The 26,909-nt window shown below is 45.7% G+C and overlaps 1 protein-coding gene across 1 annotated transcript in view; it reads right to left on the minus strand.

The window, feature by feature from the left end:
- The window catches only part of LOC308329600 (formin), a 66,706-nt gene that overhangs the window by 27,212 nt on the left and 12,585 nt on the right, over positions 1–26,909 (minus strand). Inside the window, exons 6-12 of the mRNA XM_080783989.1 lie at positions 18,430–18,517; positions 12,763–12,824; positions 12,107–12,195; positions 8,737–8,866; positions 8,349–8,495; positions 8,164–8,223; positions 7,559–7,679 (exon numbers count right to left, since the gene is read on the minus strand). Coding sequence (XP_080640115.1) covers positions 7,559–7,679; positions 8,164–8,223; positions 8,349–8,495; positions 8,737–8,866; positions 12,107–12,195; positions 12,763–12,824; positions 18,430–18,517 — 697 coding nt within the window. The remainder of the gene's footprint in view (positions 1–7,558; positions 7,680–8,163; positions 8,224–8,348; positions 8,496–8,736; positions 8,867–12,106; positions 12,196–12,762; positions 12,825–18,429; positions 18,518–26,909) is intronic.

Raw genomic sequence — 26,909 nt, forward strand, 5'->3', positions numbered from 1 at the left:
ACCCGCAGCGGGAACGTTTTGAAGATAGTGCGTGGACAATAGATAATACAACTGCTTTCATGGCCTACATGCAATAAACGTCCACCAGGTGTAATGCAGTATATTACCCATTTTATGGTAACTCAAAGGTTGACGTTTTGATCTGATGCGTGCGTGCGTGCGTGCGTGCGTGCGTGCGTGCGTGCGTGCATGCAAAGCGTGTGTGTGTGTGTGTGTGCAGGTGTGTGCGGAAGATGAAAAGAGAATGTCCTTCCACCGATCTAAGATTTGTTATTTTTATGTGATTAATGTGGAAACAATTATTCCGGCTCATCTTTGAGGTGTTTAACCGTCATTTATTGGACAGCGAGCAGTGGAAAGTGACAAGAGAGAGATGAGTACCATGTGAGCACATGGTGTTTGCCATAGTGCACCATGCATGATGCACGGCACGGCACGCACACGCCTCTGACCTGCGATGATGTCATTAATAACTAGCGCGGTGTTGCTTTGCTCCTGAAGCGAGGAAAATATGAAGTGAACGACAGCAATGACAATTCATAAAGGAACGACCCCAGTGTTGTATGTACTGTGTGTATAGTGCTGTGTGCGTGTTTTTCTTCTCTTTTGTCACTTTATGTCACCTGGACACGGGGGCATTAGGGCCCTATCTTTATCACTGCCCTAACCCCTTGTCTAAAAAAAAAAATCATTTAGAATTATTTTAGAATTTAGAATTAGTGATAACAAAAATCGAAATATATATCTTGTAATATCTTGTTTAAAAAAAATCAGCTTAACGATGATGTCACTGGTGGACAGGTTTCTGAACTGCCCACAGCCCTCCTATGAGACACAGACTGCTATTTTATCATGAACATCAGTGAGGACCAATTGTATGAAGATAAGTGGTGAAGTGGTCCTTTAAATTTTACTTACTTACTTAAGTAAAAGTAAAAAATCGTCAGTGAAAAAAGTATGTTGCATTAAACTACTCTTAAATGTAAAATTCATTCTGAATATAAAAAAACAAAAGCAGTTGTCCTGTTTGATTTGAATATTCATCAATCTAACTTGTGACATACAATGTTAATATATAACATCCGTCACTTGATTGATGGATCAATTGATTGCTTGAAAAGTGGACTGTGTTGAACAGTGTTTAAACATCTGGGGAAACCCCCGTCCAATCAATCTTGCTTGAATGTGGAGCCACCAGAAGATTGCATCATATGAGGTAACTTGACAAAAATTGTGGGTTGTGGGTAATGGCGGGTGGGTTCGATTGGTGGATAGAGGAGAGGAAACGCAAAATAAAACGCAGCGTCTGACTTCTGTTCCACGATTTGGCCTGTGTGGTTCGTCACATGAACGACTCTGATGTCAACATATGCTCAGTGTTTTACCACAGTAACCGACTAGCCCCCCCGTAACCCGACTTAGCAGGAAATCACAGCATGCAGAGACAATGAGACACTGCCATGTGGACTGTGGGAAACAGTGTAAACAAACGGCAAACATTGGCTAGGAAGAGCTTTGGAGCGCTGCCGCTACAGTGACGTAGAACTGGATGATCGATGACCGTTTCTGTCTCAAAACACTATTTCCACGTAGGTAAGACTTGTTATGGGTATCGTGACGAATGGGGGTGAATGGGGAGTGAGAACAAACAAGAGAGAGTGAGGGCAAGGAGAGGAAGAGGGAAGGAACATGAGACTAAACAGTAGTCCGATATCCACTATCGGGTGTGTAGGGTGAGACAAAGTTTACTCATTATTCACTCATTACTCATTATTCGGTCAATTCCTAAAGATTTGCATTCTCGCATGTTGTAGCCAAAAGTGCCATCGTGAGATTCAAACGCGTGGATAATTATTTTGATCTAGTGTTATGAATATGTGAAGTTGGGCTTAGCCCTTTTGTGGGCTCACACTGCGAGTACGTATCAGGCCCCAGGGCTCACACTGCGAGTACGTATCAGGCCCCAGGGCTCACACTGCGAGTACGTATCAGGCCCCAGGGCTCACACTGCGAGTACGTATCAGGCCCCAGGGCTCACACTGCGAGTACGTATCAGGCCCCAGGGTTTGGGATAATTTCTCACCATCTTTGTGCGTTTCGACAGAGGTTACACTTCCAGCGTATCAGTTATTTATACTCGGGACGACGTGGCTCATTTCTATCAGTGGAATTCTCTCGCTAATCCTCAATTATATACAATCCCCAGAGGACTGTCAAAAAGCACTCCCCAATTTCCTGGCCCTCTTCCCTGCGGGATGGAGAATCAGCCTATGGTAGAGAAAGGTGGGATCCTCTCTTCCCGCTCCCCTCCCCATAAATCAAACTATCAGCCTAGGCCCGTCCTACATGGTGCTGGAGAACACAGCAGTACAGTAGCAACATCAACCAGGATTTATACAGGGATTACAGGCTTAAGATAGCATGCTCAGATTGGGCCCCGGGGCTCAGTATCACATCTCTGGAGTGACTTGACTTGTGATGAAACGGATCTAGAGTGAATTGTATTGCAAAACAGCAATTTAGTTAGAACTGCGTATTCCAAGACTGCATCATCGATAAGATTCTAACTCGACGGATAGAAGAAAATAAATCATGAGCTTTTGGTTGCGCGAGATGCACCCGTCCCGATGTCGGACGGAGTTCCCGGCCGGTCCGTCTCGTCTGGGCGCGGACGAGCGGAGGTTACCTCAACAGATAGGCTCCACACATGGAATGCCCGAGCAGAGCCTCCCGTCGTAAAACCGACGTCAGGCTAAAGGCCTTGACTGGACCTGACATTAAGGGCCATTTAAAATCAAGACACTGTCTGATTTGCCATGGTGATGAATGCGTAACCTGGGCCAGGCCTTCAGTGAAACACTAAACTCCCCTGAGCAACAAATGAGGTCTGACTGTTCCTTTTTATTTGATACTATTTCATTCGGTAGCGTCCCTGCTTCGCTGTCCTGCCCAATTATGCAGCAGTTAAAGGGATCTTTATGTGTGCTGACCAACCACGACCCTCGCTGGATGAAAAAAAGAGAAGAAAAAAGGTATCCTGTGGAAGTGCAACTCCATCAAGTCTTAAAGGAGGTTTGATGACATCCAGTAAAAATGTACTGCTTCTTCAAAACATACGAAGCCATACAGTAGCTCTCCTGAGGAACCAAGATGCTGAAGTATCATTTCTAGAGGCTTTTCTAGCTCCAATTCAAGCCTAATTCTTGCTTAATTCTTTTTTTATAAATAAACGTATGCCAAAGCATAAATGTGGACCCCAAGTAGTTCTTGAGTGGGTTCCAGTGGGTCACCAGAAAAACTAGATTTTTTACACACAGTTACCACACATTAACATTTTCAGAAAAATGTTGATAAATCTTTTCAGATGACTCTTGTGGGGGTCCCTGGCACAAAACCTTTTTTAAATAGGAATCCGTAGCCAAATACAATTTGGGGGTCCATGACCTCAAAATGTTTGAGACATTTCTGAAAAAATCTTGAAAGTGTTCTGAATTCAGTTCTGAATTACACAAAAAGTTGGGAGAACTACATTGTTTAGGGAGGGTATTTTGTATAGAATCGACCTCAGGTCCTATAATGGGTCAAGGCTGCATCAACCACAAATTAATCATGGCAGAAGTAAGACTGGAAAGATATGCCTCCGTGTGTGTGTGTGTGTGTGTGTGTGTGTGTGTGTGTGTGTTTGTGTGTGTGTGTGTGTGTGGGGGGGGGAGGGACGTGGAGTCCTGGAGCTCTACAGTAGGCTCAGATCCCCCGCTGGCCTCCCGATCATCCCCCCCCCCCCCACACACACACACCCCCGAGAGGAGCACAGGGAGAGGTCATCACCCTCTCCACCAAACAGGAAGCCCCCCACCCACCTCCCCCCCCCAATCCCCCCCATCTAAAGGGGATCATGTTTCTGCACCACAAGCCAGTGAAGTAGAGGAGGGTGTAGAGCCTGGCGGGCGGGCGGACGGACGGACGGCGCGCCTGACCACGTCCTGAGCATCGGCTCCGACTAGACACTAGCCGCGCACGCCACACACACACACCCACACACACACACCCACACACGTACAGTTCAGCACAAGCAGTGGTGCAGACACGCGCACGGTTACGTGAAAGCCCGAACAGATATGTTGTGTGATGTGTACGTGTGTGTGTGTGTGTGTGTGTGTGTGTGTGTGTACTCGCATAAACAAGCACACACATGAATGATGCCGCCGGTAGCGGCTGATATGGAGTGCGACAACACTGTGTCTCCTGACCCTTGACCAAAGGGGGGGGGGGCTCAGTAAAACAGAGGTGTGACTCCCGCACTAGGCCTGCTCTCTGAGTCAGACACCGTTGTGGATGGAAGTGATCTGCACTCGCCGAGCATTATAATTAAGACCAGTTGCTTTTCTTTAGGCTTGGTTTATAATAGCCGGGCATAAATATTTATTCGTGGCGGCGGCTGAGCGGAGGGGATAAAAATGGAAGGGGGGAGTCATAGGTGGAGCTCGCCAAACACCCAGAATCCAACGCTGCTCGCCCCGTGCGCTGCCAATACCCCCGAGGACTACCGCGCCAGACTTTGCTGTGGTGGAGATCAAATGCGAGGGCCCTTATGTTGCATTTATTGTCTTCAAGTCTTCCATTTTTTCCTAATAAATGAGTGACAGCTTGGGGTGGGGTCTGGGCGTTTTAGTAGACTCTTTGTATTTTTCCCCCAGGTCAGAGAGGAGAGGGCTTTAACAGCGATCTAACAAAAAGACGAAAAAGAAAAAAACTAAAACGAGGGGAGAGTCGCAGAGCATATCTAATTGCTTTCATATGCCATATTATTGGTTGATTTAAATAACGACAGACACAGAGGGCGCTGGGGGCCATCGCCTTTAACCCCTGCATGGCCCGGGCCAAGAATAAATGACTGGCTGGATGGCTGGCTGCCTGATTGGCTGGATTATCGACTTGCTACGGATGGTGGCCACCGTCACTGCGAGCCACTGAAACAACTTCAGCCCTAGTTCACCATGTTGATGATTGCTGCCTTTTGTCTGGTTCAACAACTCTGGAGACTGGACAAATGACGATGCTAGTTCAGCGGACGGGTCCCGCATCGATTCTGGAAGGCCAGAGGTTGTGGTGGAATGACGACGCAGCCCGTCAAGTCCTAATATGTAATTTGTGGAAGGGCGTGAAAGGAGCCACCACACACTAGCGCCGTGTGTCCTACACTAAACACAATATGTAAAATGACAATGTTTTGGTAGCAGCTAACCAGTTGAATAAATTGCAGATTGATAACGGTTGTGGTTATGAAATATCTGAGATCATTACTAGGTTTGCTGGAAGACTGAAATAACTAATAACCGAAAATAGGTTATCTACAAGCTTACAACACGTCGCAGCGTGACATGTTGTGAGATTGTAGTTAGCCTATTTTGGGTGCACGACACACTTCTATAGAAGACATGCTGACTTCTATGGAATCCAATTGTCGTGGCGACTGAGAACTTTAATCCATGCCGTTAAGACCCGAGGCCCATTCTACAAAATGCTAATGCTGCGTTCACACGTGTCAAGGACCCCCAACATGATATGATTTGGTCGCGGACCCCCATCTGAAACATATTTTGTCCAGGGACAAATCTTGCCCAGAAGCAAAGATCTAAGTAAAAACTAATTTGCTTTACAAAATATATATATTCAACGATTTGCACAAATGTTCACAACTTTTCAAAATAAATTATTCATCTGCTATTTTTGAATAGCCCAAGTCTAAAATATTCTGTTAAAGTGGTAAAAATAGTGTGATGCAAAATGACGTGACCAAATGAAATGATTCAAGATGCACTCCCCGTCTTAATGGGTTAAAAGGCACGATACGATGTCTGGAAACGGAGAAAGGCTGCTTCAGGCCATGCAGGGTTCCTCAACTCTTGCCCACAAACCCTCCCGTGCACACACACGGTTCAGGAGAAGTGCACAGGATGAACATTTACATCCGAACCGCTCTGGCTGGAAGAACGACAGCATGCATAATCGCGCCGAGCGATTTACAATGGAACAAAAGATGACCCGAACAGTACACACCGAGATGCTGCAGCGTGCAGTTTAACAATCATAATGTGTTATGTACACACCAATATAACCACTTAAACCCTATGCCTAAGGCCTTTTCATACTCCACTTTCAGGTGATGAGGTGACCACCTTTTCGGTGGTCACCTCATCACCGAAAACTGTGGTATGAATAGGCCTTTAGTTCACCATAATCCCAATTTCCATATCTTTTCCCAAGCATTTTGCCCCATATCCAGGCCTCTTAACACACTCTTAAACCAGTGTGCTATCAATGCACCGAGACAAACTCACACGAAGGTGTCACATGACAACAATAACAGATCTATACGCTAACGACATACATACGGTATCAAGTAGCACTGCATTTTACCGTGTTACATCTTTCACGTAATGTTGGGAAAAAACTATGTATTTCATTGCTGTCTTTTTTTCCTTCTTAAATTAACGACCTTCTTGACCACACTACAGCATTACACAAAAGCATCAAAAGTAGCCGATCTACAAGCTCGTGTCTGGAATTTCATGACCACCTGTAGAGTGTGGCAAAAAAAGTGAACAGTTAAGCCTGATTTTAAATATAGCCGATCTTGTAGATCAGCTATTGTTGCAATTTTTGAAATAAAATAGTAACAGCTTATGTTTATGTTTGTGTGCTAATGACATTCCCAAAATTGGGAGTCCCGTTTAAAGTGATTAATGATGTATGTATGGTTGCAGAAAGAAAATGAGTGTCCATCTCGGACCAATCTGCAAACACATTCAGAGGTGGAGGAAATCTATGAATAAAAGACCTGCATTCTGGGGTTAAATGAGAAAGATATAGGTGGTAATTAGATGCTGCACACAAGAGTGTTTTCTTAATCCACTCCCGATGGATGTCTGACTATTCCCGCCCGCCCCCGCAAAGACTTCATTTCTGACCGCCCGCAGTTCATTTCTGCCTGCCGGTCCCTCCCGCAAAACAAAATAATTAACGTAGTCTCATGGCTCATAGTACTGCGGGTCCCGGAATCCTGTAGTTTATAGAGTATGGCCCTTATTTGTACACCTTTGTACACCTACAACAATTTTGGGTGTACACCGCGTTGATAAATAAGGGCCTATATTTCCAAAAACCTTACATTAGCCAAACAGAATGAGATTGAGTGGCTGTGCACGAGAGAGGGGTTATTTGTGAGCAGTTGCTGTTGCTCACAGAAAGAGTGAAAGTGTTTTTGCGATGGGACATATATTATTATTAGGCATTATATTGGGACACGGACACCGTAGCGCGCTGCACACCGGGTGCAGCATGTGAACGAGAGAGAGCAGGGGAGAGAGATAGACTCCACGTGTGGAGTCCATAGCACAGTAGGGGAAATCACATTCTACTCTGCAAGTACACATATTCATATCCTGCTAAACTATAAGCTCTATAATCTATATCTGGTTAATTGCGGGAGGATGCGTTCTAGTGGCAATTGGCGCATGCCCATGTGGAACCCCAAAATGCCAGCCCTGTGTCTCACCAGTCAGGTCTCTCTTCAGCTTGCGGATGTCTTTGGCGAGGTCTTCAAACTTGACCTGGGCGGCCAGGAACAGATGCTGAGGCTCCGGCAGTGGGAAGACACTCTTATCCGTCCCGGCATTCTAGAAGAAACAGACCACAGAACTGCAGTTAGCATTCACCTGTTCTGATCTATTATTAGGCCGTTTTAAGTTGGTAATATAGTCTGTCAATTTGACCAGTGGTCTTTGAGGGGGTTCCAGGTGGTCCCCAGCGAAAGGATGGAGAGTTGGTAACCAAATGGACCCTTATTAGAACACCCAATGAAACACACAATTTGTTGAACAACATTTGCATTACTTAATTTACAAGAAGTCCACCCAATAAGAGAAGATGAATTGTCATTTTGATCAACATTTGCCTGTTATCTCTCCTAATGGAACCACATCAATACAGCATTAAATTGTGGACAAAATTGTAGCCAACGACAACCAAATATTCTAAGTCTTGGGTCTGAGAGAGGCTACATCTCATCAAATGGTGGCCCGTGACTCAAATGCCGAATGAATAATAGACCTTGATATGAAAAGGGTTGAAAACCACTGAAGTAGACAGAAAACACAGTACCTTATCCCTATTGCGCAGGTAGTAAGACACCACGTAGTCCACCAGACTGATGCGATTGTCCTGAGGGGACGGATGAAGAAGAGCGTGGTTGGTACAGTATGACACTTTGTAACAGCACATTTTGACACTTTAAGTTTTAGTCTATGATTTTGGCGAGGGTGTGAGGGTTGTGTGGGTTTATATACCCTGCTCTTGACGTCCTTCAGCTTGGGGAGGATCTCCAGTCCGAAGCCGTCAGCCTGTCCTCTGGTCCGGTTCCCTCCGTTCATGTGGTTCCCAAAGGCCAGAACCAGACCGATCACATCACGCACGCTGTCGCACTCCAGGAGGTCCTGATGTGCGCGCACACGCACACGCACACACACACACACACACACACACACACACACACACACACACACACACACACACACACACACACACACACACACACACACGTGGAAAAAGTTCACATTTTTTTAAGTATCAATACTGCAACATAAAAATACTCTATTTACAAGTAAGTATAGTACTTTAAAATTAAGTAAATGCACTTTACAGTTACTTTACACCACTGGCTAGCGGCGGTCTCACCTTGCTGACGTTGGAGATGATCTCCACCTTGCGACGGATGGAGCAGATGGCCTCCTGGAAGACGGCCTGGAAGATGATGCAGTGAGCCCGGCCGGAGAAGTCTGGGATCTGGGCCAGCTCGTACAGGAACCTGGAGAACAGCAGTGTTAGAATGGGCTATATTATGCACACAGAATAACGCTTCCTACTTCCACGTCAACCCCCAAAACGTGTGGTTATGGTTATAGTTAGGGGGACTAATGAGCGGTCGTCGAACCAGTGCCACCCCAAAAGGCAAAACCCCCTGAAATGCATAGAACAGTGGTTTTCAACCAGTGGTCCTTGAGGGGGTTCCAGGTGGTCTCCTGCTAAATGATGGAGTTAATGATAAAATAATGGCGGTAACCAAATGGACCCTCATTTTACACTCTCAAGAGTTAAGAGCCTGTTATCTCTCCTAATGGTACCAACATCAATACAGCATGGAATTGTGGACAAGAACTATAACAACAATCTTTAGTTTTGGGTCTGCAAGGCTAAATCTCATTGTGGTCCGTGGCTCAAAAGCTTTTCTTTTACCAGCATACACGCAAGAGTAAAATTTTGACGACAATTATGACGACATCAAGGCCCGCCAAAATAAAATGTTGACAAAATCAACTGTAGATTTAGTCGACTAAAATCTAATGATATTTAGTCGACTAAAACGAAAACATTTCAGATGACTAAAATATGACTAAAGCTAACTTTATTCAAAGGACTAGGCTAGGCGCCAGGCTCATGAGTGGCGCTGTGACCGCTCAGCAAGAGAGAGAGAGAGAGAGAGAGAGAGAGAGAGAGAGAGAGAGAGAGGCAGAGTGGACGCCGTTTGCCCAACAGCGGGACACATTTGTGGGTCGTGGACATTTTTATGTTTCCTGTTTTCAAAAATAAATACCTAAAAAAGCAAAACAAATCATGAATTAAAAACAAAATTCATGGAGAAATCAAAGAAAAAAATAAGAGAAATTCCATAAATGAGAAAACAAATAGTAGTGAAAATAGCCGATCTACAAGCTTGAGCTTGTAGATCTTGCCCTTTTCACAGGCTAAAACGTTCGGGAACAACTGATGTAAACAGCAGCATGTCAGAGGGGAGCGGGGCAGTTAACATCCTGCTGTGTCATTAGGCAGACACTGGGCGGTGGGGGGGAGACTCAGGCCACCGCACTGACAGCTCTGCTCAAACACGGACACGCGCAGGTCAGCTTGGGACCCGAGCTCGTTTAACTGGAGTCTGGACCCCCGCTGGACACTTTATACCAGTGGTCTTCAACCTTTTTCATTTCGAGGCTCATTATTGGTTTGGCATTTGAGCGACGGACCGCCATGAGATTTAGCCTCACAGACCCAAAACGAAAGAATATTCTGTTATCATTGGATAAGATTTTGTCCACAAAGCCTGTGCTGTACTGATGTTGGCACCATAGGAGAGATAACAGGCAAACGTTGATCAAAAGAACAATTCTTCCACATTAAATTAAGTAATGCAGATGTTTAACAAAATTGTAACTCTTGAAAGCGTAACATTTACACTCTCAAGAGTAAAAGATCTATAAAGGTCCATTTGGTTACCAACTCTCCAACTCTTCCACAGGAAGGGTAACTCGGGAGAGAGAATAGTCACCTATTCAAGCTGTCCTCGTGCGCACACACACACACACACACACACACACACACACACACACACACACACACACACACACACACACACACACACACACACACACACACACACACACACACACACACACACACACACACACACACACACACACACACACACACACACACACACACACACACACACACACCACTTGGTTGACCCCTCAGGGCTCTGTACTCGGCCCACTCCCCCCCCCCCCCCTCTCTACATCAAAACCCTATGCCCAAGAATAGGAACGTTCAAGGTTCGTTTGGTTGAAGCGTGAAGAATATCCGAGAATATTATTCTTTGAGATGGGAAGGGTGCAGAAAAAGCACACACACAGAACAAATATTTATGGGCAGCAGAAACACAACGGAGCTGGGGTTATTTACTTTGTGAGACGGCAAATTGAGCGACGTCGCCATCTCTAAATATTGTGTATTTACAGTATCCTCCCATAATGAAACAATTGGACAGCAATAAACCAATTGAATCAATCAGTCGGCTGACACGATTATACGAAGGAGAAAAAAACAAAAGCATCCGTCTCTGTCAAGACATAATAAACAAACGCTCGAACAACTTCATGCTGCTCCCCTAGAAAAACAACTCGTCTGGAATCTGAATTAGTCATGAATGTTGACGTTAGTGATAATACGAGTACACAAACTGCACCATATTCACTGAGTGTGCCAAAACAGGACAGTTACTCAAGTGTCACTCAAACCCTGGACAAGTAGTCCTACGCTGGAGAGACTCGGCTGGTAAAAATGTCAATAATTGGGAGGCTTCCACTATGAATTAAATATTTTCTTTAGGTGGTTGTGCTGATGATTATACAACGTATAGCTTTGTAAAATATGCAGTCTGCATGCATCAGTCAGTATCACTGCGTTAACGTCTTGTTTACAATATTTCCCATACCGTTCCGTGGATAGAGGTACCATTCTGCTGAAATAGCAGGGGAAGAGAAGCGTTTGTTTTGGATCACTCGAGGTCCTGAGTATACGTATTCAAGCTTTACAACAAATGGGAAGGGTTCACTTAAAGCAAGGTAGATACAACATGTGTGCAGGCACTCAGGGAATACTGTATTTATAATATGTTTTTTTGTCTTGTAGAATGCATTGTTTATACTATTTTAACCCATTGAGGCTGAATCTGGGAATGCCTTCTAGGGCCTGACCTAAGGTTTCTGAAAACCTTCAAATTCAAATTTTGTTGTTGTTGTTGTAATAGTTATGTTGCTACATGTATAGCAATAACTGATGAGACACAGAGAGCGTGCCGGCATCAAAGGTAGAACAACCTATAGGTTGCACCAGGTGGCAATTGGGTTAATTAGGATAATGCTTAGAACTTTCATGTTGCCATATTTAATACACAACGCCCCCTTCCTTCTGAAATCATTGGGGTTTAGTGCTTTAATATCTCCTTGGAATGAGTCATACCAATTGCCTAAAACTATGCCTAAAACGGTTAAACCTAACCTTATTCCTAACCTTAACCTCAGTAAAACGGTGCCAAAAGCTAAACCTATTCCTATTTCCAGTACGTCACCATATCTCTGTGACGAAAACATCCAATGTGCAAACTCACAATGCATTGCAAGATGTGCTATTTGCACGCAATGTTCTTTCCAGAATAGGGATACTGTAGGGTTCATGACTCATGTAGTTAAACTGTTCCGCTGAAGGCTCTTACTGTTCAGGCTTGTCCAGAAGTTTGACTTCGTCCTCTTTGGAAGTCTCATAATGTCTCTTAATCATCTCCATCTCGTCAGCGGTGGCCCTCTGTAACGACACACAAAAGCGTGTCCCAAAACAAGTGCAGCATGTTCTTATCAACATCAAACCAGCCAGTACCATGCATTGTGCAGACCTGGCCATCGTTGTGATGCTGGTATGATAAACAGCACAGCCGAGGGCTACAGAGCCCATGTGAGAGGTCTGTTGTTAGCAATAAAATGGATTTGGCAGTGGTTTATAAGTCACTAAGTACAATTCGGAATACTTTTACTTCTACTCCACTACATTTCAGAGGCTTGCTCTACTGTATCTATCTACCTCTCTCTTGCTCTCTCTCTCTCTTTCTCATTTCACGCATGCACGCACGTGTGTGCGCGACACACACACACACACACACACACACACACACACACACACACACACACACACACACACACGTAACAGAGTATTTCTACAATGCAGTATCACTTACCTTTACTTAGTTCAAGTAAAAAAAAACATGAGTACCTTTTCCACCACTGCTTTGTTGTTAGCAATAAAAATGTATTTTAACTTCTCTAGTTTCTCTCAAGCTATCGGGTGGCTTGGCGGCGCTCTCCCGTGTATACTTACATTTTCATATAAAGCCTCGATGGTCTCCAAATCCACCACGGTGTTGTCCACGCTCAGAACAGCTGGAACGGTAAAGAACATTTATTAGAAGGATAAACAGTCAAGATCTTGGCAGAGACGCATGGATTCTTTTAACTGCTGCCAGGGTGGATGAAAAAAAGAAGAGCTTGTTTTTCCTATCAGCAGTGTGTAAACTCAAGACAGCTCGGTTATTTTGTAAAATATTGGGTGATAACAAACAATAATATCTGTGTCAAACGCAATGGTAAGCATTTCAAAGCTACAACCCGGGACTTATTTTAATGGGAAAAAAAATGCTATTCTAACCAATTTGTATGGTAGGGAGCCATTTGGTTATATTACCAACCATCATTTAGCCGGGTACCACCATGGAACCCCCTAAAGGACCACTGGTTGAGAACCACTGTTATAAAATATAACTAGTACATCTGCTGTGGTTGAAGGTGCAGTCTCCGTGCTCTGTGGCACACATGAACGGCCACTAGATGTGCAATAGTCTTGGACATCATTGCAATTAACTCTCTGTCAGGACGGACATAACACTTGATACTAGGTAATGCAGATAGTAAAAAAAAATGACTTATTTTCTATCAAGATAATTTTAGTTTTTGTCACATTCCAGGGTCAATAATTGGATGACCGTGTCAATAGGAGACTCCGTATAGGAGACTCAGTATAGGACTCAGTCGAGTCTACTCTGCCGGTCATCAAATTATTGGCTTAGGAATGCGAAAAAACTAAAACAAATTCCATGAATTCAAGGCTTTCAAGGTAATTGACAGAAAATAAGTAATTTGTTCGGTGAACTACTCTTTTAACCCTTTAAAACTGGGAAAGCATCTGTGTCATTTTTTATTTCAGGTCCAGGCACCTTGGCCGGTAGTCCGAGTCTGGCAGTGTGCCGCGGGTTCGACTCCCGATCCCGACGGCCTTTACTGCATGTCACTCCCCCATCTCTCTCCCTCATTTCCTGTCAGCCTACTGTCTGTCCCTCTATAAAAAAATATTAAATAAAGGCGAAAGCCACAAAAAAAACCCCAAAAAATAAAATAAAATAAAAAACGGCAGATATACACTTCTTTCTGGGCTGTGAGCTTGTACATCTGCTATTTTTTTTAAATCTTTTAAGTGTGACTTTAACTAACTGAATCCACAAGGCATTTGTAGAATCCTCAGTTCTTAATGGCTCAAGCTGGAAAATTATAGTGTGATAAACTATATTTCTAAATCAGGGGGAATGAAGTACCATTGAGTCTTTGGAGGAAGCTCTGCTTCAAACACCCAAACAAAGGTGCCACACATGTGCTAATTGTGTAAGTATGACTGCAACACTGCACCGGACTTGCATAACAAGCGAAACGATCAGTCAATCACCATGTAGTTGAATTACACACCTATCAGAGTGATTGACTGGGGGGAATTAACTGGACAGGGAGAAGAAGCTGTGGGGCCAGTGGTGGAAAAAGTTTTAAAATAATTGCAGTGGAGTAAAAGTATAATATTTGCCTCTGAGACGTAGTGGAGTAGCAGTAAAAGTACTGAAAAAATACCCCAAAATTGCACTTAAGTACAATAATTGAGTAAATGTACGTGGTTACTTTACACCGCACTGTAGACATCCAGTGGGCAGTCTGAATGTCCGCAGACCCCGGGCCCACATGGGGGCTCCGCTCTGGGGCAGGCGGGCTGGGGGAACTAAGCCTCTCGGCCACGGGTCACGGGAGAAAGCCTGTAACTGCTTAACCCCTGGGCCCACGGTTAGAACCACCACAGCCAACAGCAATGATCTTTGGGGGGATGGGGGGGTTGGTGGTGGCGGGGCAAGGCTAAGAGAAGGGTACAAGAAACAAGAGACTGAAAGTAAATAGTAGGCAAGAAGCAACAGCGACACGTGGAGTTGTTTGGATCATGGCCTCGTCATCATCTTCATATCTCGTGATCCGACGCAATGTCTTGATTTTAACCTCCTAATGGTTTAGCTCCTGAATGCATCTTAGACCTACTCATTCCAATATTATATAAACCAATTGGACGTCTCAGATCCTCAGAAGCTGCTCTCCAAACTGTACCCAGAATAAGAATCGAATGAAGATGCATTTAGACTGGAACCAACCTGATGACCTGAGATCAAACAGTGTCATCTTTTACAAGCAGGTTTAATACCGTCATATTTTCTTAAGCCTTTGGTTATTGTGCGTGCGTGCGTGCGTGTGCTGGGAGGAAGAAGGGTAAATTACATTGGAAACCCCTTGAAGCCCCCTCAAGGACCCCTGGGGCTTTCTTGAACCGACGCTGTTAACAACTTGGTTTATACTGCAAGAACGTGTCTATCTGTATTCTGTGCGTACATTTTAAAATGCATTGATTTGATATGTATCAATGCATTTTTTAATATGAAGCACGTTGAGTTGACCATGTATGAAAATGTGCTCCGCCAAATAAACTCAGTCCTGTTCTTTGTCTCCAGAGCGGCGTCGCAGGTTTATAGCTTGGTGACGGAACAGATCGGAGCGGTGGGGTCAGGTGGTGGGAGGGATGGCTCCACTGCTCCTAGATCAGCTGACAGGGGAATCTGGCTGCTGTCACTTCCCTTGGCTTAGGTGCCGATCATGACTAGGTCGCGCCAAAGTCGCCATAGCCAACAGCAGCGATCATAAGCCAGGTTTCACCTGGCAAAAAAACACTGACATTGCGGGGTTCGTGCACGTGGCCTTCAATCGCCCGAGGAAAGAGGCAAAGCTGTGGTTTGTGTCAGCTCCACATCTACACATTTCTGCAGGCCAGCCAAATAGTGCACAGAGTGACGCCCTCTAGACTCTCAAACTCTTCACACGTCGCAGCCTCCGAATGTGAATGTTGACGGCGTAGAGGTGGCCAGGACGTTCCCGGGGAGGTCCCAAACAAGAGCGTGTGGTGGTCCTCGTCTGTCCTGCTGGAGGTCCTACAATGTATTATGTCTTATTAAGAGTGGATAATTCAGTTCCTTCAGCAGTGCAGCAGTCAGTCACACAAAGGGGGGCCTGGTGGTCCGGTGTGGGGGGGGATATCTCTGCACCAACAGATCAAAGGCTGCCTGCCAACTGCCTCACACCCTCTACTTCCACTTTTCACTCATCGACTTCATTGTGTGTGGTTAAAGTAGGTGTGTGTATTTGTTTTTGTGCATGTGTGCGTGCATTTGTGTGTGTGTGTGTGTGTGTGTGTGTGTGTAGAATTGGAAGTGTGGGGGAGAGCCGCTGTTCGCCCTTGAACCATGGTGGCCCTTGAGGCCCCCACCCCTCCGTCAGTCAGCCCCGCCCCCCCCCCTCCCCCGCTTCAACCTTTTCTACCTTCCCTGGTTTTGCTCCCTAGTGGCTCTAATTACATTACATGTCCCATGTCCTTTTAATTTGGCAACAAAGGCCAGGCGGGCAGGCAGGCCGGGCCAGGTACCGGGGGGGACCGAGGCCCTTAGAAGTGCTTTAGAAGTGCTTATTAAGGCCGGCGCTGCTGCATTGTCACATTCAAACTGTCCACTTCACCTACACCTCCCATTAAGGTGCTAGGAAGCAGCCTCACGCTGGGAGAGAGCAGCAGTTTTATTGGGCCTGACGCAAAGGGACGAGGCGACGAGGAGGCAAGGGAACGAGAACAGGGAAGGGGGAAATGTCCAAACCAAAGCGGGGCGGCCTGGTCCTGGCGTGTCGTCGTTGCTCGGGCCGGGTTTGAGGTGATTTTTATGTGGCGGCAGCAGTGTCTGTTGGATTTAAACCCGCTCAGATCATTAGCGGGGTGTCGCTCCCATTAGGCTTGATGTGGAAACCGTCACTAGCTACAATAAACAGATCCGCCGGCCGCGTGCTCAGACTAGCAGGCGGCAGGCGCTCTCTCTCTCCGCCTGCAGTGGTGGAAAGTAACTGTGTACTTTTACTTATATGGACAATGTTGAGGTATTTGTACTTTACCTGAGTATTTACAATTTCCAGTACTTTTACTTCTACTCCGCTACATTTCCAGATCTGCAATTTTCTAAATAGTTGTATACATTTTGAACTTGTGAAATGGGACATTCTGCATAATGAGTCTGCCCGAGCTGTTCCACGCACACACACACACACACACACACACACACACACACACACACACACACACACACACACACACACACACACACACACACACACACACACACACACACACACACACACACACACACACACACACACACACACACACACACACACACACACACACACACACACACACACACACACACACACACAATGTGTTTACGTGCACAGAGGCACATTATACGCACGTAAACGTCTGCACTTTCCACACGATCACCCAAGCATGGAACCACTGCTCGCAGTTCCTTCTTCCACTGCTCATGCTCACTGTCTGGGACATTGCTAAATTGATTTTAACCAGTGCAGGAAAGATTTCTGCCAAAGTGGCAGAAGTGCTGAAAGGTCAATTTTATTCCGATGTTGCTCTCACATTTTGACAAATTCCTTTTCTCACCAGTGAAACTGGGAGAACGTCCATGTTCCACTTTTGAAACACCAATTCATCCGTAAAAGTGGATATTAGAGGCAGTCCGCAGGCAGGGAATAATTTGCTGCTGCGATGTTTAACCCATTAAGACCTGAGGCCGATTCTATAAAATGAATGTCTTCCAAATCCTAATCCTGTCTGAAAAACGTGTGTTGCTCTATCAGTGGAGATCAAACTGTTTCATGTCAAGGATCACAAACATTATCTCAAAATGTTTTATTCTAGGGACTCCCAGAAGCAAAGGTTTGAGTTAAAATTTTCTGTATTCAAAGATTTGCACAAAATGCTCATGATTTTTCTAAAATCTAAAATCGGCACGAAGTGACGCTCTATGAGCTTGTATATCTACTCATTTTTGAATAGCCCAAAGTATAAAATAATGCTTTTTTTAGCTAAAAATCTAAACAGACACAGATGCTTTCCCGGTCCTAATCGTTTAATATCTTGTTATCTCCCAAATACAACCTTCTTCATCTGCATTTCATCACAAGTCATTCCTAATTTATTGTTAAATGGGACTGTAAATTACATTTATAACCGTTAAACCCTAAATAGGAGCCGCTTCCTAGAAACAGATCAAAATGATATCGCACCGTGCCGTCGTGCCAAACAGTTTGTGTAAGAGAAACACAGTGGTGGAAAGTATTTACTTAGGTACTGTACTGTTTTTATTATTATTATTTAATTTGAGTTTTTACAAATTCCAGTACAATTTTTTTACTTTTACTCCACTATAATTATTTGAAAACTTTAGTTACTTTGTAGATTTGGATTATTATTAAAAAACATTACCCAATTTGGCCTACCGGTATATACATTTTAGACATTTGAAAATAGCCGATCTACACACAAAGCACACTCGGCTATTTCCACAATATCTTTATGCATTTTTATGCAAAACTTGAAATAGAACATTTTGCACAATGAGTACTTTTACCTTTTGGTACTTTGGGTGCATTTTGATACTGATACCTTTGTACTTTCACTGTCACTTGAACTCCAGACTTTTACTCCAGAGGGTGGCCTCTAACATTGCAGCATTGGTACTTTTACTTAAGTCAAACATGCGAGTACTTTTTGAGAAACAGACAGACATTGTTTAACCCTCACCTGTCTGGATGTCCTTCATCTCCAAGTGCAGGCTGGAGATGAGGATGCCCACGTTCTGGGAGCGCTTCCCATCCAACAGCTTGATGAGCTACAGCACAAGGGAAAAGGTTTGATTAGATTCATTTAGTCGCTTTAGGATTTAAACAAACAAAACAGGCTTAGTTTCTATTGATGAGAACTGAAATTATGTGTAAGACCAGGGGTTCTCAACCTGGGGGGTCGTGACCCCTCGGAGGGGTCCCGAAAATATTTTGGGGCGTCCCGAAATTGCAAGCGAGTTTTCATAGTACACATTGTGCATGAATAAACCTTCCTTAATGATTATATCTGGTTTCAGCATTTATTTATGATGTATTTTCTCTAAGGTTACTGTAGTGGTCAATTTGTATTGGGGGTGGGGCAGGGTTCATGAGACATGGCCAAAGCATTTTCGGGGGTCCCCAGCCAGAAATGTTGAGAACCCATGTGTAAGACTATACTAATACAATGTGTAAGCTTAAAATAGATAGTCGTACTATTGGTTCTGTAAGTTACTAGTAAAATGTCCTCTTTAAAGAAAAGAGGGAAAGAAACTATACGTCTCGTATCTTCAAAAATCTAAATAAAACTTTGTCAACGTTAGAAATTATTTTGACTGTGAACTATTTTACAGACTTGAAATTGTATTATTATTATTATTATTATTATGAATGTATTTAATGTAAAAAAAACTTCCCATCTACATCATGAATCATTTTATTCCCTATGCGGCGACGTGAAAAGTGAATATTAAGAGCTCTGCTCTGCTCTGAAGGGCCAGGGTGACGATCAGCCCCATCTCTGCTCTGCTCTGAAGGGCCAGGGTGACGATCAGCCCCATCACGTGCCACACTGACCGACTGCTGTTGATGGACGACTGGGGGAGACGTTCAGTCCAGTCTGCCTCACTGTGTGTTTCTGTCTCTGACCACCACACTCATCAACACACACTGTGTCTGTGTGTTTCTGTCTCTGACCACCACACTCATCAACACACACTGTGTCTGTGTGTTTCTGTCTCTGACCAACACACTCATCAACACACACTGTGTCTGTGTGTTTCTGTCTCTGACCACCACACTCATCAACACACACTGTGTCTGTGTGTTTCTGTCTCTGACCACCACACTCATCAACACACACTGTGTCTGTGTGTTTCTGTCTCTGACCACCACACTCATCAACACACACTGTGTCTGTGTGTTTCTGTCTCTGACCACCACACTCATCAACACACACTGTGTCTGTGTGTTTCTGTCTCTGACCACCACACTCATCAACACACACTGTGTCTGTGTGTTTCTGTCTCTGACCACCACACTCATCAACACACACTGTGTCTGTGTGTTTCTGTCTCTGACCACCACACTCATCAACACACACTGTGTCTGTGTGTTTCTGTCTCTGACCACCACACTCATCAACACACACTGTGTCTGTGTGTTTCTGTCTCTGACCACCACACTCATCAACACACACTGTGTCTGTGTGTTTCTGTCTCTGACCACCACACTCATCAACACACACTGTGTCTGTGTGTTTCTGTCTCTGACCCCCACACTCATCAACACACACTGTGTCTGTGTGTTTCTGTCTCTGACCACCACACTCATCAACACACACTGTGTCTGTGTGTTTCTGTCTCTGACCACCACACTCATCAACACACACTGTGTCTGTGTGTTTCTGTCTCTGACCACCACACTCATCAACACACACTGTGTCTGTGTGTTTCTGTCTCTGACCCCCACACTCATCAACACACACTGTGTCTGTGTGTTTCTGTCTCTGACCACCACACTCATCAACACACGCTGTGTCTGTGTGTTTCTGTCTCTGACCACCACACTCATAAACACACGCTGTGTCTGTGTGTTTCTGTCTCTGACCACCACACTCATCAACACACGCTGTGTCTGTGTGTTTCTGTCTCTGACCACCACACTCATCAACACACGCTGTGTCTGTGTGTTTCTGTCTCTGACCACCACACTCATCAACACACACTGTGTCTGTGTGTTTCTGTCTCTGACCACCACACTCATCAACACACACTGTGTCTGTGTGTTTCTGTCTCTGACCACCACACTCATCAACACACACTGTGTCTGTGTGTTTCTGTCTCTGACCACCACACTCATCAACACACACTGTGTCTGTGTGTTTCTGTCTCTGACCACCACACTCATCAACACACACTGTGTCTGTGTGTTTCTGTCTCTGACCACCACACTCATCAACACACACTGTGTCTGTGTGTTTCTGTCTCTGACCACCACACTCATCAACACACGCTGTGTCTGTGTGTTTCTGTCTCTGACCACCACACTCATCAACACACACTGTGTCTGTGTGTTTCTGTCTCTGACCACCACACTCATCAACACACACTGTCATAACCCCGCCGGGGTGACGCAAAGCACACAAGCACGTGCACACACGTGGGACTAGGAGGCATTTTGTCAAGTTTTATCAGGCACGCCGGGCAGAGGTTCCAGAAAACACACACGCACACGCACGGTCGTACGCACACACACACACACACATACACACACACACACACACACACACACACACACACACACACACACACACACACACACACACACACACACACACACACACACACACAGTAGACAAACACACATACACGCAAGCAAACACGCGCGCGCGCACACACACAGCAGACACACACTTCCCGAAAGAGCATGTGTGTGATATAATCAGAAAATATCAAGCCGCAGTGAAAGTACAAAGGCAGAAATAGCACCATAAAAGGACACTCTTAGAAGAGTAAGGCAAAAAGAAGCAGGCCTTTTTATAACAAACTATAAATTCACAGGATTTTTATTTGTGCCTCCACATGGTCACAATTACTTATGACTGAATTAGCCATAAAGCCACAGAGAGTTTTGGCAAGGTAAAGCCCCGCTCTAAAAGTTAATGTGTCAGGCTTCTTCATTAGGTATTACGGCGTGGGCCGGCTACCGGGGCTGGACACTGGGAAGTGGAGAGCAGGACTTCTTTAGAAGTGGGTATTGCGTTACAGTCACGTTAGTGGGTGCCATGCTGCTCGCAGAGTCCATTACTCTGGATCACTGGGAATCTCCCACTCGGGGTGGACTTGAGTAGAGCGGCACAAAGCGCCGGGCTTTTCCCAACACCTCTAACCCATCGAGACCTGAGAGACCAGATTATACCAAATGGCTTCTAATCTAAATCATGACCGTTTTCTATGTCAGTGGTTCCAAACATTATCTGTAATCGGCCGCCGACCCCCATCTGAAAATATGTTGTTGTTGTTGTCCGTCCCCCCCAGAAGCAAAGATTTGAGTTAAAAAAGTTTGCTGTGAAAGAATATATATTCACGTTTGCTCACGTTTTCATGATTTAAAAAAAAAAAAGTAGATCTACAAGCTTGTGTATATCTGCTATTTTTCACGAGCTAAAGTTTTAAATTATGCTTAAAAGCCAAGGTGACACAGATGCGTTCCAGGTCTTAATGGACTAATTAAGGACTTTGGACGGGCCACACTAAAAGCGTCCCGGGAACCCTTCCCGCTCGCTGTGGCTCCAGAAATCGCCAATTAGCCCAAACAGTTAACTTAATGAGAAAAGACAACCGAGGCCGGCCGCTTGACACGCAAACCAAGGACAGCGGCGAGAGAGAGAGAGAGAGAGAGAGGGAAGCCTTCCCTGCTGCCATGCCACATTGATGCTGCTGTTGTCGTCATGTCATCAACAGGTAACAGCACCCCCCTGTGGACAACAATAAAACCTCCCCCCCCCCCCTAGTGATATTGGCACAAAGACATTATAAAGACAGATTTACAAACTTACATTCAACCACTCCAACACACACACACACACACACACACACACACACACACACACACACACACACACACACACACACACACACACGAGCTGCTCATCGGGAGCAGTTGTAGGGTTCAGTGTCTTGCTCAAGGGCACTTTGACATACAGCCAAACCGGAAATGTTCGTTCCCAGATGGCTGCTCTGCCTCCTGAGCCACTGCCGACCCCAAGAAGTGCCACCATTTGAGGCGCGCCATGGGTGGCAGATGTTAGGTAGGGTGGCGGATCATTTAGACAGCCATGGACGAGTAGAAAATGTGATTGTCTGTTCCATCTTCACACCAGCGAGACTTAACCCCTTGAACTCAAGCATCCCTATTCTGTGAGCATCATTTGCTGAAAATAGTCATTTTACAAGCTCACAACCAACTCCCTGGTTGGTGAGATTGTGGATTGTGTCTTTTCTGCAAAAAGATTGGTGTAGAGGGAACGAAAAAAACCAGCCAACCCCAGTCAACTAAGTATTATACGGTAAGTATAGAGGGTTTAAGTGGTTTATCTCACACACCCACCCTGCGGTGTCCCGGGCCAAAGCTCCAAATATGACTCCAATAAACCAGCTATGATAGTTCATAAGTCACTCCCGAAGAGCCATGATTCTAAAGCAGTTAGAGACACGGTTTGTTTAAGGAGATCCATGAAAAATAAACTTGTTATGGATTTGATTTATGGGGGACGTGGAGGAAACTGCTGCGTAATGTTTAGCACGTTGCCGCGCACAGTAATTGACCTGCATGCACACACAGTGCCAAGCTATACCCTTCCTGTATGCGAGTAGCCGCGTGTGTGTTATTCCCAACAACAGCCCCCACATCTCTGTTGATTTCCTCATCTCTTCTCGTCGTCCTCCTCTTCATCTCTCCATCCCTCCTTTCCTCTCTGCCCCCCTCCTTTCCTCTCTGCCCCCCTCCATCTCCCTCCTTTCCTCTCTGTCCCCCCCACCCCCTTATCCTCCCGCCCCGAATGCACCGACACGCGCATCCTCTACGCTCCGCTGCACGGTCCCCCACTCCCCCACAGTTGCCCCCCCTGTCAGCGGAGTGAAGCCACATGCCTGCAATTACCGTGTGTACCACTGAGAGAGAGAGAGAGAGAGAGAGAGAGAGCATTCTCGTCCATGTTACCTTTGATATGGTAATCAACTGACAGAAACGGCTCCAGAGTAAACAAGTGCTTTGATTTTGTGGCGTGGCACATGTGATAAAGATTTACTCACGCTCATGTAGGCAACGAATGTTTGGCACCCCTCCCGGCACCCTCCTCACTCCCTTAACCGGAACGTCTCTAAACGTTATTGGGAGCCGTCGGAATGCGGTGGAAACGGCCGATATACATAATGTACACACGCATTCCATTCTCGTCAGCTCGTCTCCCTTCGTTTGGGCTGGAGCCCTGGGCTCTGGTGGTGGCAACGATCTGGCAACACTTTCCGTACAAGTGCATCGGGGCTTGTAGGCTATAGGCATGTACTGTCATCACACACGTGAGGTGTGTGTGTGTGTGTGTGTGTGTGTGTGTGTGTGTGTGTGTGTGTGTGTGTGCGCACGAGCGTGCGCACGTGCGTGTGTGTGTGTGTGTAATACATGTATTACTTGAAGGGGTGGCAGTGGCTCAGGAGCTCAGAGCGGCCGCTTGGGACATGGAAGGTTCCCAGTTCAGTCCCATAAGCCAAATTCCAATACCCCAAATCTCGGCCACTCACTCACTCACACTCGCTCACTCACACTCGCTCACTCCAGCATTGTGGCGTTACAGTGAAATTGGTGACCTGCTGAAATATGTGACAATCGTGTCTAGACGTCACATATAATAATGTCAGTTTCTGAATGTAAATCAGAGTTCAACAGTATTCTACTCTATGTAAGTTGTGTGAAGTCCACACTCCACGAGATGTTCACATATTTCCACAGGTCACCAATTTCACCGTAATTTGCCATGCTGGAGTGAGCGAGTGTGAGTGAGCGAGTGTGAGTGAGCGAGTGGCCGAGATTCTGGGTATTGGAATTTGGCTCTGGATTAGCATCGGAGCGTTCTTGAGCAAGACACTGAACCCCTAATTTCACCCGATGAGCAGGTTGGTGCCTTGCATGGTACAAACCCAGCACAGCACTGCTAATGCTAGGGAAGCACACAAGTTTCACTAGAAATACTTGCATGGAGCTACCATGTGATGATGACAGTGTATATTCAATCTGGCTAACAGAGACATGAGGCTGTGTGCGTGTGTGTGTGTGTGTGTGTGTGTGCACACCGATTGATATCAGTGGTACGGGGAGGGAGGCAGACCACTGGCTGCATGGTCAGATACTGCAAAGTAAGGTAAAACATTGTCACACACACACACACACACACACACACACACACACACACACACACACACACACACACACACACACACACACACACACTCTATATAAGACTCAGACTTGAGTCCATCCATCCATTCATCCAGCCATTACACGCCCTTACAACAGACTCAGAAACGCCACTCCCAACACCCATTTGGTGCAATAAATCAGCTCTAAACCAGAGCCCAGCAGCGTGCCAGCAGTTTTCTTTCTGTGCACAGCAGTCTGTCTGTTCACCTTCAGCTGTAATGGTAATGGATGTGTGACTTTCCTCTTACTAGCTTAAGACTCAAAACTGCCTGGATGGGCCCGGACGGTTAGCTCAACTGTCTGGGCACCTAGGCTGCTGAGCCAGCCTGACGGTGTGCCGCGGGTTCGACTCCCGATCCCGACGGCCTTTGCCGCATGTCTTCCCCCCCATCTCTCTCCCCGTTTCCTGTCAGATTACTTTCAACCTACTGTATCAATAAAGGCAGAAAAAGCCTGCCTATAGATGAAAGCAAATCTATCCATCCATCTATATCCATCCATCATATCTATCTACTTCAATCCATCCATTCTCCATCATTAATTGCTTATCAACTCTGCATGGATCACCCCCCCCCCCCCACAAAGCTATTCAACTATAGTCAATCTTCTGGGAAGCCATCATCGGTCGATGATTCAGACGATTTCTCTCTCCGTGCGAGCATACACTTTTAGGGATAAAAGATGGGAATCTAAACTAAGTAACTTTTGTTTAGCCAACCTTTGAGATGTGCTGCTGGACTGCCAAGCATGCTGCGAGGAGAGGCACGTTCACTCACACAGCGCTGTCTCCCTGTGTAATCACAGAGTTGGACTGCAACTCATCTCGCCGGTCCCCAAACAAAGATCATCTGATCACGAGTCTAGAATCTGCACGCCCAGGATCACACCTCAACATGGATATCAGAGCTTCACTGTGCTTATCTACACGCAGTAAGTAAGCAGCTTGATGTACAAGTACACCGCCTGGACATGATGTACAAGTACGCCCCCTGGACATGATGTACAAGTACGCCCCATGGACATGGCGCTAGTATGTCGCAGGGACTTACCCCCAATACAACCGTTGATGCTGAGTGCAAAGCAGGGATGCATTTGGTATGACCAGGCCAGGGATCGAACCCTGACCTCCCAGTCTCAGGGCGGACACTCTAACCACAAGGCCACTGAGCTGGTTATATCTAGGACCACAAAACACCACCGAGGCAAATTCAAATGCTCAAATTATTGTATTCTGCACATGTTTTTTGTGGATTAGTCTTTAACTGGGGTTAACATTACAGGACTCTGATGATGATGTCAGGTCTAGACAGGAGACAGTTGGCAGGACTGGTGTCTGGTTGTGGCCTAGTTGAGTTGGATCGAATGTTGGACAGCTTCAGAGTGACCAGAGTGGATAGAGAGGGTTCCAGGGACGGAGGCAAAGGGAAGAAGAATACGCACGTGCACCGCACACGCACACACACACACACACACACACACACACACACACACACACACACACACACACACACACACACACACACACACACACACACACACACACACACACACACACACACACACACACACACACACACACACACACACACACACACACACACACACACACACACACACACACACACACACACACACACACACACACACACACACACACACACACACACACACACACACACACACACACACACACACACACACACACACACACACACACACACACACACACACACACACACACACACACACACACACACACACACACACACACACACAGAGAGAGAGAGAAGGAAGCCCTGTGGAGTGGACTGGAGCCGTAGCGGATTGATCAGAATAGGGGCCATGCACTGTATGGATTTAGAGGGGACAGTCTGGGCCTGTGGCCGATTTTTAACTGCTTGGACGCCAGTGCAAGGACCACGGGGGCAGCCAGGATGCTGCTGCTGACACAGCATTCTGGCTGCAGCAGAAGTGCAGAGTTGCAACATTGACATGTATAGGACCGTTCTAAATTCCCTTATTGTTATGTACTGTACTGTTTGTCCAAAGAAAAAAGGACTGAAATAAACTCAGAACTCACATAGTTTATGATTAGAGTGATGGAATACATGGTAACACACACAACACGCTACACAAACATGCAGTGCACACAACAAGCCAAGCGAGGCCGGTGTCGGTTTGCCTTTGACTTTAGAGTATCGGTTC

The sequence above is a fragment of the Protomyctophum bolini genome (genome assembly GCF_963924005.1).
Source record: "Protomyctophum bolini genome assembly, chromosome: 15".
NCBI lineage: Eukaryota > Metazoa > Chordata > Actinopteri > Myctophiformes > Myctophidae > Protomyctophum > Protomyctophum bolini.